This window comes from Juglans microcarpa x Juglans regia, chromosome 5D, assembly GCF_004785595.1.
Source record: "Juglans microcarpa x Juglans regia isolate MS1-56 chromosome 5D, Jm3101_v1.0, whole genome shotgun sequence".
NCBI classification, from domain to species: Eukaryota; Viridiplantae; Streptophyta; class Magnoliopsida; order Fagales; family Juglandaceae; genus Juglans; species Juglans microcarpa x Juglans regia.
The window spans coordinates 5940172-5957783 of record NC_054602.1 but is presented as its reverse complement, the minus strand read 5'-3'; the positions used below and the strand labels follow the sequence as shown (position 1 = coordinate 5957783).

The following is a 17612-nucleotide window of genomic DNA, read 5'->3' as shown; positions in this document are numbered from 1 at the left end:
AAATAAAATCATAACAAATTTTATATTAAAAATATTTATCTTTAATCTCGTCTGTGTAAATTCTCAATAATCTAGAAAATAAAAAAGAGAAATGTCAGCTAGCCCGGCCCATTGCCTCGAAAATGTGTCTTGCAACCAAGTTGGTGGTCGCGGAATCGCTGGCCTTTGCCTCATTGTAAGGATTACTAAATTCAAGGTTCATAATTTCTCAGAGCGATCAATCGGCCTTAATTTAACTATTTTTGGTCTTTTATTAATATGTAAGATAAATATGTAAAATCCATATTAAATTTGCGTACCTTTTTTTATAAGAGGATTAAAGCTTTATAATTCGATTGAAATATCTCTGCAAATTAAGCACAGAAATAAAACATAATTCCAACAATACCGTTAACCATGCATTTAGTTTCACTCGGTCTGTAATTCGAACAAACAGTGGAAAATCATGAAAGCGATGGCTCTGATACCAAATGTAAATTGAATAGATAGATGTAAAACTGAAATAAATCTCAACTTAAATTTTATGAATCCCATAATAAATAAAGAACATACTGGAATCCACAATAATTGCTTGAATTAAATCTTGATAGGATAAAACGTAGAATTCACAGGAAATAAGTTTCTCTCTCTTAGCCCTATCTCTTAGGCATCGTTTGGATCTTTAATTCCTCTCAATTTATCTTAACTCATCATTACAATTTTTTTAAATTTTAACACAAAATATAATAAACAATTCAACTTTTTTAAATTCTAAAATAATAATAATATTAAAAAATAATATTCTAACAATATTTTATCATTTCAACTCAACTCAACTCAACTCACTTCAACACCTAAAGACAACCTTAGTCACACACACATGGATGGACCTGTCAATTCTTTAATAACCAGCACTCCACTTCCCATCAAAGCCAGACTAAAATATAAGAAATTATTTCTCTCATGCGTATCAGCCAATAGTTTAAAATCTTATATATTAATTTAATTTTAATTTAAAGTTTATCTTTTAATTATATTTTATATTTACTAGTAACAGTGTATTTATTAATCAAATGAGTTCAAGCTTGTCCATGAATAAGTAGTTTTGACAAATAAATTATAATTTGTATTATCTTATAATTAATTTTATCTACAAATATCTCTTACAAAATGATTTTTACAAAATGATTTTTTCTATAATTTTATCAATGACTATATTCAAAAGGCTTGATTTAAACATGTATCGCATTATATTAGTGATATTTTTTTTTTATCCTTTTATATATTTAAGATATTTCCATTTTAAATTTATTTTTTTACTATATAAATAAAAAGACGGATTTATACCAATTGAATCAAATTTCGTACAAATTGAATTGTATTTGATCATACTCAATAAGAATTTTATGGGTAACGCTATTGTACCCTATAGCCGTTACGACCAAAAGTATTGATCACTTCATTCTGTCATAACCATAGGCATACAAGCATTTTCTTAATAAAAAAAAATTTTCATCAGTCACTATTTACCACTTCATATCCCATACTATATAAAAAATACTCACACATCCTATTGCAAAAAATCTATAGGTTATTAAGAGTATGAAAATGAATAGTAACTAATACATAACATTCATCTACCCTAATAATTTTATATTCACAACAACTTAACTAGTGAATAAGCCAAGCTAGATTGGAGCCTCACGAAGCCTGCCTATAAAGACTAATCAATGGACTAGTCTAATTTATTTACAATCTTGATAGTAGATGATATTTATTTTATTAGTTTTGCCTTCGCATCTTCAAACCTAGGCAGGTCGATGACCCTGCTCAGTCACAGCTTTTATTTATTTTATATTTAAGGGGTATCTAGGACTTCCTATAAGGCGGTTTACAAATTCCTCTCATTGACATTTACAGTGGAACTTTCTCATGACGATTGCCAAAAACTTCGTGCATGCAAAGACTTTCAAATTATAGCCTAACGTTCAAAATTTCAGATATTCATTAAGTTTGATGTGACGATGGCTAGACAAAGTCAAAATCTGGCAGCTGTTAAAAATATACTCCTTTTTCTAAGATAATCTGCACAGAAAGAGAGAGAGAAAATTATGGCATTCCAAAAGGAGTACCTTGATTTGGTGTTGGTTCCTACTGGATTGCTCATCATGTTTGCTTACCATCTCTTCCTTCTCTACAGATACCTTAATCTTCCTCACACGACGGTCATGGGTTTTGAGAACAACGACAAAATTGCTTGGGTTAAAAGAATCATGCAGGCCAGTATGCCTTCGATCCCCTTCTGCCTTCATCCTTCTTATTTAACCAAACTCATTATTAAGTTTGCTAATTATGATTAATCGATCATTTCAGATTGATAAAAGGGATATTGGTACGGCTCTATCCGTGATATCATCCAACATATCAGCAGCAACTTTCTTGGCATCAGTTTCCTTAACTCTCTGCTCTCTGATTGGAGCTTGGATGGCAAACTCTTCCAATAACTTTATGCAGAGTTTAATCTATGGAGATACAAGGCCTTCCACCATGTCCATCAAGTACATAAGCCTCCTAATCTGCTTCCTCCTTGCTTTTGCTTGCTTTGTTCAGTCAGCAAGGAACTTTGTCCATGCAAACTATCTACTAAGCACCCCAGATAGTAACATTCCTGCAAGATATGTGGAATTGGTGGTTCTGAGGGGTGGTGATTTTTGGTCACTCGGGCTTAGAGCACTTTATTTTGCTCTTGATATGCTTCTATGGTTTTTTGGGCCAATACCCATGTTTGTTTCCTCAATCGTTATGGTGATAATCTTCCACTACCTTGATACAAATACAACTCTGTTGCATAAACATAGTTCTCCACAGAACCAGATGGTCGAAACCGTGGCTGTCTAGTATCCATGCTAGATTCGGAGGCCCTCCAGCATCATGTTGCCTTCTGTTGTAATTTTTTATTTAATCCTTCTGTTGTAATTTGCAACCATAATCGCTTTTGGGTTGTGCCATCTGTCGGTCAAACTGGGTGCTGCACCGTATGCCTATCCTGTCCCAGTTTGTGTCGACTGGTGTGATCTTTCCAAAAAGACAGATAAGAAAAATTTGTCTTTATTAGTTATATTATATCAATGATTGCCAAAAAACTACAAAATTCAGGGAAAAAAAAAAAAAAAGTAGGATGATTACTAAATAGTATACAACACAAGGCCAAGGGAATCATTCTCCTTTACTTTTTATTCCATTATATTAAAAAATAAATAAATTATTATGTCCGTTAATCTCTTTCACATCTTCTTTCGGAGTAGTTGTGTCGCGTCGACTAGGAATTGTCAGGTGACGATTTCCACCACAATAATAACCGGATACATATTCCAATTCATTCCTTACATGGCCGTAAAAGCAAAATCAAAGAAATGGGAAAATGGCTCAGGAATGACGACATCTTTAAGATCATGAATTACTATTAGGTCATTGCTATGATCTGTGATTCTGTGCCATCTGTTTCCTAAGCTGCGGCTCGGAAGCATCTGTTTTCTAAGCAAAAAATGAAGACAGCAGAATCATTTCCGGCAAGTTATTTCGTCGGTAGTAGTAGTACTAGTTGATTTTTAAATGGCTACGCAGGTGACATTAGCATTGCTAGCTTTCGTGGAAAAAGTCTACCTCCAATTAATTTAGTTTAGTTTGTTTTTACAATACATATCATCTCGTCTCATTTAATTTTATTAATTTTTTCAAAATTTTATATAAAATAAAATAAATAATTTAAATTTTTTAAATTTTAAAATGATAATAATATTAAATAAATATATTTTAAAAATATTTTATTTAATTTTTAATTTTTATCTTAATCCATCCCATCTCATAGATAAAAACAAACGAAGCCTTGATTAATTAGAGATGGTCCCCATGACGTAAACAAGATTCTATCTAATCTCATGTGCTAAACATGAACTGCTAATTTATTTCATTTATTTATGTCTCAGTGATGCTCCTTAATGTGCAGGGCACATGCATATATGTATATATATATTATATTAATATATATATATTATATATATTTATGCCTAACTTTTTGATGCCTTATTGGCCACGCACAAAAATAATGTTGCATATATTAAATTTAAGACCTCGATTATTCAATTGCTAGTACTACTGCAGTTAAGTTTCCCTGAAACCGAAAACATTCGGATGTTGTCTCGGTTAGTGTGCTTGGATCTATGTCACAACCATCATCTAGAAAGAAAAAGTTATTGGATTGTAATGTGTGCATTGTATACACTACTACAGTAGATGTTATATAGCACTACTCTTACCAAATGTTCATTTGATCTTTATATTAGTGTAAAAATAATCTATTGGCATATTGTTATGATAAAATTTAGTCCAATAAATTTTCAATTTGTTACCAAAATTGATGTGTTGATTATTTTTTATCATCTCATTGATTGATTGATTCTTAATTTAAATAGTCCAATAAATTTGAAAAATGCATATTCACCCCATCTAGGTGTATTAGGTACCTGAGCCACTAAATTTTCACTTTATAAATTGGAGATCAGTGGGATTAAAAGGTCCAACTGGTTCTTGCAGCCAAACTTTGAGGAGTCAAAGTTGCGTTTAAAAATAAAGATATCCAAAACACCACGGTTTTCTTCTCGTATCAATATATTACAGACCCAAGATCAGTGAGAAGCAAGAAACTCCTCCGTCTGTTGTTAGATCAGAAAGAAAGAAAGAAAATCATGGGTTTCGAAAAGGAGGAGCTTGATTTGGTGTTGGTCCCTGCTGGGTTGCTGTTCATGTTTACTTACCACCTCTTCTTTCTTTTCAGATACCTTCATAGGCCTCACACCACATTCATGGGCTATGAGAACAATGACAAGAGAGCTTGGGTCAAAAGTATTATGGAGGCCAGTAGCACCCTCCCTCTCCTTCCCATCTTTTATTGTTCAACCAAAATTGATTTTGGCAAATTTGCTCACCTTTTCATATTGGAAATTGCAGAACAAGGAAAAGAGTGTCAGCGCGGCTCTGACTGTGACCAGCTCCAACACAACTGCAGCGACTTACTTGGCAACAATCTCTCTGACTCTTTGCTCTCTCATTGGAGCTTGGATTGCAAACTCTTCCAACATCTTCAGAAGCGAAATAATCTACGGAGACACAAGGGCATCCACCATTTCCATCAAGTACATGAGCCTCCTGACCTGCTTTCTTCTTGCTTTTTCGTGTTTTATTCAGGCAGTACGGCACCTTGTCCGTGCAAGCTATCTGATAAGCAACCCAAGTAGTGAAGTTCCTGTGAGTAGTGTGGAGTTGGCAGTTATAAGGGGAGGTGAACTTTGGTCACTCGGGCTTAGAGCCCTGTATTTTGCTCTTAATTTGCTGCTGTGGTTTTTTGGTCCAATACCCATGTTCGTTTCCTCCATCATTATGGTACTAATCCTCCATTACCTCGACTGCAATACAACTCCATTGATTAAGTATGGATCTGCAGGGAACTAGATCGATGGTCAAAAAGACAGGTCAACGGCAACTCTAAAGGAGCCCCCAGATCTGAAGCACCAAACCGTGGAATTTTTTTACATCAAAATTCTAGTGATCAGAGTTTGATTTTAGCTGTCACTTCTTTTATCCCTCCTTGCAATCTTAAAATCTCTTGCCTGATTTGAAAGGGCATTTTCTATCTATCTCCCTTGAATCTGTTCGATTAATTGTTTAGCAATTGCTTTATATATAACCTCTCCACAAAGCTGGACCGCGGCCTCCTGAGAGCCTGTGCTAGTGCTTTCTATCTATCTATACATGCAAAGCATAATAAACGGGGGCAACCACAATGGGCACGCCCCCTTACCATAATGATCAGACGTTACACCCACCTTGTATTGACATACAAAGTAATTAGTGGCACTGATTTGTTTCTTCTTATCAATCAACTTGACAATACATATCGAGTACTTGACAATTCATTTCAAATTATATGTATGTGTGTGTGTGTGTTATGATCAGCACGAGAGAAACGTAATGAAAAATTATTGGGGCTTGTTGAAGCTAACCTTGACGAGTGCGACATTACATCATGGCTGTCACCTTGATCGCGGAGGCATTAAAATTACTTAATTAGTTCTTCCAAGCAATGTTTGTTGTCCTTACAAACCTTGTACACGTTTCCATTTCTTGCGCGCGCATATATATCTCTATATATATAAAGAAGCTATCAAACGGCAATTCTTGTTTTAACAGTTTTCATTGTTTTTCCATTAAAAGTTATTCACATCCGTTAAATGGTTGTATTTCCAATTAGATGCCCATTTATTGGGTCTTTTACGCCATCCGTATTTCAAATTTGATGATGCCCATTTATTGATTGTTAAATTATGAGAAATAGGAATATTAAACAGTTGTTTCTTCACCCACTCATTGAAATTATCTCTATTTATCAGTTCCTGACAATACATTTGCATGCACATCATTCTTAGATTTATTGTATTTACATCTGCCGATACAAATCTCCAATTCATAATTACATATTAAAAAAAAATACAAATACATAAAATTTAAAAAATAACAACGCATAAAATACTCTTCTCAGCCGAAGAAATTCCCCCTGTTTCTCCTTGAGTTTGTATTCATCTTTGTGCTGTTGGAAGCTACTAGAGATTTATATATTCAAATTTTGCTGGATTTGAGGTAATATTCCGTATCTTTATCAATCTTATGTCAACTATTTGAATGAAAAAAAACCTATTCTGACCTCAGGATCTACAACTGCATATTCAGTTTATCTTTCTTCTATGCTCTATTTCTCTCAAATCAGGTGTCTGGAAACAGTGCAGTGGTGTTAAAGTTTGAAGAAAACATTGAAAAGGTCATTCTAACCACCTTTTGTGTGTTTATAGTATATCTATAGTCTAGCTATATTTTACGTTTATAGTTTCAGTCTAACTAGTTTTTGTGTGTTTATAGTATATCTATAGTCTAGCTATGTTTTGTGTTTATAGTTCATATAAAGGATACCAACAACCAGATATGAACCCAGAAAAGAGGAAAACCATGTGCATATTGGGAGTAGTATGCTTGTGATTTCAAAGACATTTAAGAAAAGAAAACGACATAGAATTAAAAAGAAAATCACAGCAAACACGACCCAGATATGTTCTCTGTAAGAAAACGACATAACTTGTGTTTTTTGTTGTTGACAAGTATATAAATGTAGGATCTGTATAGACAAATAGACAAATAAATTTACAGAAAATTCTAACAGCACAAAATTCAAAATTCTAGAGTCATTTAATTGTAACAAACAATTCTAGAATTATTTACATACAATATGCCGCTTCTAATTTAAAATTATGAATGATCATAAAGTGCTAACTAACTATAGGATTAAACACCATCATAATAGAATGGGAAGATCATTCCATATTCACTGTTTTGGGTCAAAACTCACAACCACAAGGTCCTGCAACAGATCTTAGATATGTGTGTATTGTCAAAAAATATTTAGAAATGAGCACACAGAGATAATCAATATGCATAGTGAAACAACACATAATACATGTCCTAATACAAAGGTATTAATCTTCCAACACATACCATGAGCTATGGTTTAACCAATGCCATATGTCATAAATATAATCAGTATGTATTGACAAAAAAAAAAAAAAAAAAATTAGAAAGATTAGAAAAATTTAGAAACATGAGTTTGCTAAAACCAGAGAAGATAAAAAACATGCATTATAGCTGGAAAATAAAAAACACATCTGAAGGATGAGCCTTCAGATTTGTTAGATTTAAAATTTTCTTTTAGAAAATCTGAAAAAAAAAAAAAAAAAAAAACAAGAGTTGTTGATTTTTACATATAAGGAAAAAAGACAAACCAACACCCATTGGGCAAAAAATAAATAAATAAAAAAATCTTACATTTGAAAGATGAGACTTCATGTTCCTAAAAACAGAGGATCTCTCTCTCCATCGAAAGTCACTCCATGAAAGCCCAATCCACCCAGCCAAAACCTTACTGCCACCACCGTGACCCTCCAGACACCACAGCCACGTCCAAATCCATAAAAAAAAAAATACATAAATACATAAACAAAATAATACATAAATACAAAAATATGGAGAGAGAGAGAGAGAGAGAGAGAGAGAGAGAGAGAATGAGAGTGGATCGGCACGATGGGGGAGAGAGAGAGAGGGGTTCTGGCTTCTGCTGAGGGGAAAAGCACAAGCGGCTTATAGAGGAGTAGTGGTGGTTTGGATTTTCATCTAGCGGTGCTGGAAGAGGTGGCGCTGACAAGGGGATGGCCTCACGATGGTTGAGCTGGGCTAAGTAATAGCTATTTGGGGTTACGGTGGTTCTCGACTCTAGGTTCTGTGGATGTGGCTGTGGGTGAGGACAATTTGAGGTGGCTTGCAGCGGCGTGGCTGGCTGTGAGGCTTGGGAAGTGTTGTCGTGGTTGAGGAGATCGGGAGGGATGAGAAATCTAGAGAAAGAGAGAGAGAGAGGGGCTCTGTTGAGCGGCAATATGATGTAGGCTTTTTCGTAAGATAGAGAGAGAAAGAGGTCAGGTAACATAGCTTGCGAGTAGAGTATCGGACGGATAGAATTCACTATCTGTATGTTTTCTCTGTATGAAATCGAATGGTGGATGCGGCCATAAGTTGTGTTTTCTCGAGTGGAGTGGACGATCAGGATGTGATTGTAGAGTGGTGACGCGGATCGTCTACGTCTACGTACTTGGTAATTTTAATTTCCATTGATAAATTAAGCTAATTATTAATTGGAGGTTAATTATAATTAATTCTCTTCCCTTATTGACTCGAGATCATAATAATATATATGCAAGCTGAACTTAATATATCCCAACACCAAACCAAACTTTCAGACGCAATGTAAAAGAGAAAAAAAATAACATCCATAATATTTATTGAATATTTAATATTGTCAGACAAATTCATCTGTATTATATTAAATATTGTAAAATTTATTGAATAACTCTATTTGAAAGTCTTTATACCATACATAACTATTCACGTGATATAATTTAATTTAAAAGATAAATTTTAAAATTTAAATCTTACAGATCAGATTATACTGATCTAAAGTACTTATTTCATGAGCTTAATTATCTTTTACGATTTTAGGAGATTGTACATAAATAGTACTGCCTATTTTTATATTATTTTATTATCTTTTAATTAGGAGACAATATTAGCATAACTCTAACATTCAAAAATGTCAGCTAATCAAATATTACAATAAGTATTGTTATTGTAATTGCTAAAAAATATTAAAAAATATGCTAAAAAATATAATAAGTTGGTTGCTGCTTATAATTTTTATTCACTACTTGATTTGAAGAACAAATAAATTTTGGTAAATATTTTATTCAAGAATTCTCATATGTGATATTGATCTATTCTTTTATAGTTTTTCTTTTCTTGGTGTTTTTTTATTTGATATGTACATTCAAAAATAAACCCATACATTTTTCCCAGAAAACAAACATGCAAAAAAAAAAAAAAAATAGAAAACAAACATCCAGGAAAAAAGGATGAGAATGAAAGAACCAAACTGATTTCAGAATGACGTGAATATGATTTCATAAAAGTCTTTATCCAATAAAAAAGCTCATGCAGTACCTGGGAATATTACTTAAATAAAAATTAGTTAATTATTAGCATAACTCTAAAATTCAGAAATGTCAGCTACTCAAATATTACAATAAGTATTGTTATTGTAATTGCTAAAAAATATAATATGTTGGTCTCTGCTTATAATTTTGATTCACTACTTGATTTGAAGAACAAATAAATTTTGGTAAATATTTTATTTAAGAATTCTCATATGTGATATTGATCTATTATTTTATAGTTTTTCTTTCCATGGTATTTTTTTATTTGATATGTTATTTTGTTGTGTTCGTTTCCTTTTTTATTTAAATTATAGATAATTTGATTCTTAGTAATAAATCTAAATTTTTACATAATCATAATCTTCATTTTCTTTGAGACCAAACACGAAAAACGTCTATAGAGAGGAGATTTGAGAGATACGATTGAAGAATCGTGAAGACAGAGAGAGAGACCTGTGGTTTTTGACAAAAAAAAGATTACAAAATAGATAGCTGTGAGAGAGTGAGTTTGAGGAGGGTCGAGAGTGAGAGAGAGTAGGTCTGAGTGTGTGAGGCTTAGAGAAGTAGATGAAGGTTGAGGGTTAGAGAGAATTGACGAAAAACAGAGAGAGCTGAGAGAGAGTATGTCTGAAGGGGGAGAATATACAAAGGATTGAGAGAGAGTGAGAGAGTGAGAAACAGATCGAGAGACAGAGGTCGAGACAGAGAGAAAGAAAAATGAAAGGAGCATCGAAGAGAAGAGAGGGATTTGTGTTGCAAAAAACTTATTTGGGGAAAATATCCCCGCCACAACATCAAGTTGTAAAGACTAAATCGGCCGCTTGAAACCGAGAAATAGAAGGGAGAAAGACTTTTAACCTACGAATTTTTTTAGTTTTAAAAATTTTAGGATAAATTATATATATAAATATTTCAATCAATTAAAATAAAGAAAAAATCATAACATCCAAAATAAGAAATTAATAGAGAAATATTTTAAATAATTATTAGAGAAATAGTTGGTAGTTGCTTGGAATAGAGAATTAAGTTTGACAAATATTTTCTAAAACATTTTTATATGTGATATTGAAATATGTTTTTGTTAGATTCCAGTTTCATAGTATTTTATCATTTGATTATTTATTTAATAGAGTATTGGAAATAATTGTTATTTATTTATTTCATCTTCCTTGTGTAGATCAGTATCCAACAATTGAAACAATCATTTTTTTCATTAACATAATGAGAAATGGTAAGATTCTGTAAATAATTTTTTTAAAAAAAAATTTAACAACGAAAATATAAATTTGTATAAAATTTAAGTCTGTAAACAATTTCTTGGAGATCATGGAAAACAACCTGCAAAAAGAATCTTGTATAGAGATTTACCAGAAGAGAAAAAAGAAGAGATCCGTAAAAAACAAAGAGAATGATATGCTAAACAAAGAGCATCCAGAAGCAACTCGATCCGTATAAATGATTCGACATCATTTAGTGATGATGATTCCAATAGATCTGTTGGTAATCAAATGACTACGTCGATTACTCGATATTCAAACAATGATGTCCAATATACAGACAACATTCAAGATTTTAGTCTTGTTCAAAGAGTATCAAAGAGACAACGGAATTCTGATATTCATATTGATATCACTTAAGAGTATTCGTCTCTTGAATCATGTGTTCTTCCTAGTGTTGATGTCTATGTCATTAATTCAGAGACAAATTCATCCATAAACAATGTCTCCGAATCTTCTAATCAACTCTTTATCCAGCAGGTTTTCCTCTAATCATTTTTCAAAATTTCTTATTCAGCCATCATTCTGTTCTTTTCTCTAAGATTTTGAAATATATTATACAAATAGGATCCATATGTTGTTCGAGATGAGTCAAGCTATGAAACAAATATATCGACACCTTATAGGGGCAAGAAACTTATATAAAATTAGTTGGTTCTTTTAATTCAATCATCAAATCAATATGACAAGTTTGCGTCTGTTGCCTTATTTTCATTTTTTAACAAAATAGATCAGTCGCATCACGGTTCTATTGGATTTAGACAATTGTTGAAAGTAGTGCCATTAGTACCCAGCTGCATACATTGTAAAGCAAAGCGATTCTGCCATGAAACAACTGGCTTTTGCTGTGCTGATGGAAAACTTTCTTTAGCCACAATTGATGTTCCTGATCAGTTTTATGCATTGTTCACCTCCAACACGGATGAATCTACACATTTTAGGACATACATTCGAACTTATAACAACAAGTTCGCTTTTACATCCTTTAGAGTGAAATTTGATAAAGATCTATGTAGGAGAAATAGGGGAATTTATATTTTCAGAACTCAAGAACAGATCTATCACTATATCAACTATTTGCTTCCTTCAAATGGCCGTCTTTCATATCTCCAGTTGTATTTCTATGATACATAGTATGAATTAAAAAATCGCATTTCTGATTTAAATAGAATGGATCCATCAATTGTAGCTCAACTCATCGATATTTTTCGCATCAATTCATATTCTATTTTTTTTCCGTTCTCTTGGTGATTTGCCAGATTTGGAAAATCAAAAAATCCGTATAAGATCAAATACTGGCCTAGATCAACGTGTATTCAATGCCTCTACATCCTCACAAGTTGCAGCACTATGGGTAGAAAATGATGATGGAATTCAACTAAGAGGACGCAACATTTTTGTCTTTAACTATTATGGTGGAAGTCATATAGTTCAATATTATTTTGGATGTTATGATCCACTGCAATATCCATTATTATTTCCTTTTGACGATATTGGTTGGCATCATGGAATTGAAAAGGTCAATAGAGGAAGAAGATATACACATAACGAAAAAAGCTGATCAATAAATCCTCAACAATCAGGGACTGCAGAAGAATTACTTGCAAGAGAACAGCGATGTTAGATTGCAATATTAATATTCAAAAATTTCATTTAGTATGTACGTCTAATTTAATAACATTTCATTCACATTCTACTTTTGTAGCGTTAAACAGAGAAACGAATGATTCAATTGTTTCGTACAGTGAATATTATTGCTACATATTACAAATAAAAGAAAATGTCAAATCAATTTTGCTACTTTCTAGTCCACTACTGCAACAATTTGTAGTAGATATGTATGTTAAAATCGAGACGTCAAGATCAGATTATTTTAGAAATAACCAACATATTCGATCATAGGTATATCAAGGTATTGTTGATACCATTACGCTTGTGGAAACAAACGTTTCTAATGTTGGGAAACGGATTATACTGTCTTCGTCATTTATTGGAGGTCCAAGAGACATGATAAAAAGATATACGGAAACAATGGCTTTAGTTCAGCGTTATGGCAAACGAGACATTTTCTTAACAATGACGTGCAATCTAAACTGGCAAGAAATTACAAACGAATTAAGTCTGCATGAGGAGAGTCAAAATTGACCTGATTTGGTTGCTCGGGTCTTTCATGCAAAATTAAAAGAATTAAAGGATCAATTATTCAAGAGGCAAAATTTTGGTAAAATCTCAGCATATGTTTACGTTATCGAGCACCAAAAAAGAGGTCTTCCACATGTGCATTTTTTAATTATCTTACAAAAGGATTAGAAAGTCATGCGCCTGAATCTTTTGATGAGATCGTATCAGCAGAGATACCTGATAAAAATACAAACCTGCACTTACATAACGTTGTTGTCAAGCATATAGTGCATGGACCATGTGGAGCCTTGAACCATCAAATGTTTGCATGAAAAGAAATAGTTGTTGCAAAAGTAATTATCCAAAGAATTATGCATCTACTACGACCGGTGGAAATGATTCCTTCTCAATATATAGACATAAGAACAATGGAATAACTGTCAAAGTCAGAGGCAAAAATTTAGACAATCGTTGGGTTGTGCCATATAATCCATATCTGCTTGCAACATTTGATTGTCACATTAATGTCGAGATTTGTTCTACAATACAAGCAGTCAAATATTTTTATAAGTACATTTATAAAGGGTATGACCGTGTTGCTTTCAACCTGGTTTGTGAACAAAACAATCAATAAGTTGATGAAATCCAACAATTTCAATCGGCCCGATGGATTGCTCCCCCCGAAGCTATGTGGAGAATATATAGATTTGTTATTAATGAAATGTATCCAGCGGTGTATAGTTTATATTTACATCTGGAGGATCAACACCCAGTGACTTTTCGAGCAAATGACTATCTAATTAACGTTGTCATTTTAGATCGTTTCAGAAAATCGATGTTAACTGAATTCTTTGCATTAAATCGAGTAGATGATAATGCTAAGAAATTACGGTATAAAAAATTTCCAGAATATTATATTTGGAGCTAACAATACAAAGATTGGACTGCTCGGAAAAAGAAAATCGTTATAGGTCGTATTGTTACAAAAAATCCATTTGAAAGCGAGATGTATTATCTGCGGATATTACTAAACTATGTAAGAGGACCTTTATCCTTTGAAGATCTTAAAACAGTTGATGGTATTGTGTCCCCAACATTTTGCGAAGCAACAACAATGCATGGTTTGCTACAGAGAGACAGTAACTTAGAAGATTATTTATAATAAGCATCTCTATATCAAATGTCATCCAGTTTTAGACGGTTATTTGCAACAATATTGGTTTATTGTAATCCAACCAATCCGAGAGAACTATGGGAACGTTTTGAGCAAGACATGTCAGTTGATTTCAAATCAACAGAAGATTCTATATCAAATATAAGAACCCAAGTATTGAAGTCAATCTCTTTCACAATTGAATCAATGCGTAAAAACATTAATTCCTACAATCTTCTTGATGACGACATCTATTTTGATGAAAAAGAATTTCAATCTAGAGAAATCAATAATGAATTGGCTGTTAAAATTCCAGAAGAAGATATTGTCGCATCAGAATCTCTTAATAGTGAACAAAAACATGTCTATAATGTAGTGCTGGAAAAAGTATTTGCAAACCAAAATACTGCATTCTTTGTAGATGGCCCTGGTGGGACAAAGAAAATATTCTTATACAAGGCACTTCTTGCAACAGTACAATCAAGAAAATTGGTAGCACTTGCAACTGCTTCATCAGGCGTGCCGCATCTATTCTTCCGGGAGGTCGAACGGCACACTCACGTTTCAATCTTCCACTTGATACTGACAAAAGAAGCACGTGTTGTGTCAGCAAACAAAGTGCCCTGACAAACCTACTTCGTGCAGCAAAATTAATAATATGGGATAAGGCTCCAATGACAAGAAAACAACACATAGAAGCACTAGATAAAATGCTACGAGACATCAATGATTCGGATGTAACATTCGGTGGAAAGGTTGTTGTTTTCGGCGGAGATTTTCGACAGGTTTTACCCGTGGTTCGTAAAGGAACGAGACAAGAACAGGTTAATTCTAGTTTGGTTTATTCCTATTTGTGGCCTACATTGACCAAGTTTCGCTTAACTGAAAATATGCGAGCAAGATTGGATCTAGTTTTTTCAAGATTATGTGTTAGAAGTAGGCAACGGAATGCCACCGAACACAATTGATGCAACCATAAAAATTCTGAATAGGATGCTTATTCCCTATAATGATGACAACACTTCTTTAGATCATTTAATAGAAGATGTTTTCCACAATATTCAAGAATATTCAGTAAATATTTCAACTATGATGAATCGAGCCATATTAACACCAAAGAATGGTTATGTTGATGAAATAAATAGATTGTTAATTCATAGGTTCTCAGGTGAAGTTCAGCAATATTACAGTTTTGATGAGACAATAGATGCATCTGAACAATCAGTTATGGAAGATTTCTTAAATACTCTAACCCCAAATGGACTTCCGCCTCATGAATTATTACTCAAGAAAAACTGTCTCATTATGCTGCTTAGAAACATTAATCCTTCAGAAGGGCTATGCAATGGAACCCATTTAATTTGTCGGGCTTTTGATCAAAATATCATAAATGCAGAAATTGCAGTTGGACACCATATCGAAAAAAGGGTGTTCATTCCAATGATACCATTCTTTCCAAATGTTGATAAAAATAGTGGTTTTCCATTTAAACGAACTCAGTTTCCTATAAGATTAAGTTTCGCAATGACTATAAATAAGTCATAAGGGCAGACATTGGATTATGTTGGGATTTATTTACCTCAACCAGTTTTTTCACATGATCAATTATATGTGGCTTTATCAAGGGCGAAGACAACATCTACATTGAGGATTCTAATACGACCAGTGTCTACTAAACAACGTGAAAATAACTGCACAAAAAATATTGTGTTTACGGAATTACTAACATTATCCTGTTCAAATTAATGTTATACAGGTAACTAGATTTAATTGTATAGTTCCGATTTACTATCTATTATAATATTAATCTCTATATGACTAATATTCAATCATTTAATTAAATGTCTTCGTCAATTGCTTTGGTAGGTCATGAATTTAAATCAACACTTGTTATACTTATATATCTGAAATTTTTGTATCTAAAATGGGGGGGAAAATGAGAACGGTGTATACATCAATAAAGGATATCACTCCAAATACAAGAAACTGGAAAATTAAGATGATCATTGCAGAGAAGTCACCTAAGTGAATGAGCTAACGGACAACTGTGAAGTACCAAAATCTAACATTATTTGATGAAGAGGTATAATATTCTTTGAAATTAGAGGTTCTCAAATTCTATCATATTATATAAAAATATTAATGATGCTGCACTTATTTATTTATCTTTTTACAACATATTTTGTTTAAAAGAAATCAAAAATACAAAAATTATTAAAAAAATATTTTAGTAAAATAATCCTCATAATTTTATATAATATACTATTAATCACAATTATTTTTATTGTTGTTCCATGGAAATCGAGTGAAGGCTGCAATGTTTGGAACTGATATTGACCACAGGGACAAGACTTTAAATATTTTCCAGTCATATTATATCAGCAATGCACATGTCAAACTAGTAGATCCAAAGTACAAAATTGGAGAATATCAATATCAATGGACCCTGAACTCAAAAACAATAATAGAATATGTTCCACAAAATGAAGAGCAAATAGAGACACCAAAATATGGGATCGTCACATTCAAGGACATAGAGGCCTACAAAGAGACGATTGGAGAAATAGGTAATTTAATTTTAATTTTATTATAAATAATAATCAATAAATTAACATTTCTATTTGAATATTTAGATATTTTAGCTGTTGCAATCAAAATTAAGCCAACTAAAGAGGTAACGACAGCATTTGGACCAACAACAATCCAAGAGATATATGTTATTGATGAAAGGTAAAAAATTCTTATAACTTCTCATTTCATTTAAAATTGAAGTCCAATATTAATTTTGAAAATTTCTATTAATTCTTTTAATTATTTCAATTTTGTAACTTGAACCCCATATGTTTGACTATGTGGGGTCGATTTGTCCAAGACAAATATCAGAAATTATTGAAGATAAACCAATAATACTTGGAACAAAAATATATGTTCGATCAAAAAACGGTATTTATAATAATTAAGCAGCTTAGTTATTTTTTTGTATTATATATATCTGCATTAATATTGATCTCAATTTCAACAAAAGATTGTCTCTGTCATCACGTCCGTCAAGTACCTTTACAATCAATCATCTTCTTCCTGAGGCAGCTATAATAAAGAAATGGTAATTCTTAAAAATTAAAGATTACATATTAATGTATTTATATTAGAGTTAATTATGCGATTTACGTAATTTATCTACATACTTCATTTCCTTATATTATTCTTCATTTCTATATTTTAAGGGTGAATAATAATGATTTAATCATTAAAAGTATCATTGCAAGAAAGTTGACATACCCATCTCCCCTCTGTCATCTGTTGGTATTCGAGAAATTGTGAAGAATTGCGATATTACAAAGTTGATGAAGGGTTAGCAATCCATGGAGGTAAATATAATTTTATTAGTAATAAATTAAAATATTTACACAAACATTCATTCTAAAAATTGATTATGATTTA

General features: G+C 32.3%; 2 protein-coding genes across 3 annotated transcripts; both read left to right on the top strand.

The window, feature by feature from the left end:
- The first annotated feature begins 2033 nt into the window (after window positions 1-2033).
- Window positions 2034-3089, top strand: LOC121266422. The gene is made up of 2 exons (XM_041170238.1): window positions 2034-2258; window positions 2353-3089. Exons 1-2 carry the CDS (start codon window positions 2091-2093, stop codon window positions 2875-2877), a joined length of 693 nt encoding a protein of 230 aa, XP_041026172.1. The 5' UTR covers window positions 2034-2090; the 3' UTR covers window positions 2878-3089.
- Window positions 3090-4619: 1530 nt separating this feature from the next.
- On the top strand, window positions 4620-5754 carry LOC121266423. Of its 2 annotated transcripts, XM_041170240.1 has the most exons (3): window positions 4620-4892; window positions 4987-5171; window positions 5480-5754. In XM_041170240.1, exons 1-3 carry the CDS (start codon window positions 4725-4727, stop codon window positions 5652-5654), a joined length of 528 nt encoding a protein of 175 aa, XP_041026174.1. In that variant the 5' UTR covers window positions 4620-4724; the 3' UTR covers window positions 5655-5754. The 2 variants fall into 2 exon arrangements, with proteins under 2 accessions (XP_041026174.1, XP_041026173.1); XM_041170239.1 differs by having other exon boundaries at window positions 4644-4892; window positions 4987-5575.
- The last annotated feature ends 11858 nt before the right edge of the window (window positions 5755-17612 follow it).

Bases quoted from the DNA above. Each gene is read 5' to 3' on its own strand.
- LOC121266422 (XM_041170238.1), top strand. From the start codon at position 2,091: ATGGCATTCCAAAAGGAGTACCTTGATTTGGTGTTGGTTCCTACTGGA. The intron at 2,259-2,352 runs GCCAGTATGCCT...CGATCATTTCAG, and splicing joins GGGTTAAAAGAATCATGCAG to ATTGATAAAAGGGATATTGG.
- LOC121266423 (XM_041170239.1), top strand. From the start codon at position 4,725: ATGGGTTTCGAAAAGGAGGAGCTTGATTTGGTGTTGGTCCCTGCTGGG. The intron at 4,893-4,986 runs GCCAGTAGCACC...TGGAAATTGCAG, and splicing joins GGGTCAAAAGTATTATGGAG to AACAAGGAAAAGAGTGTCAG.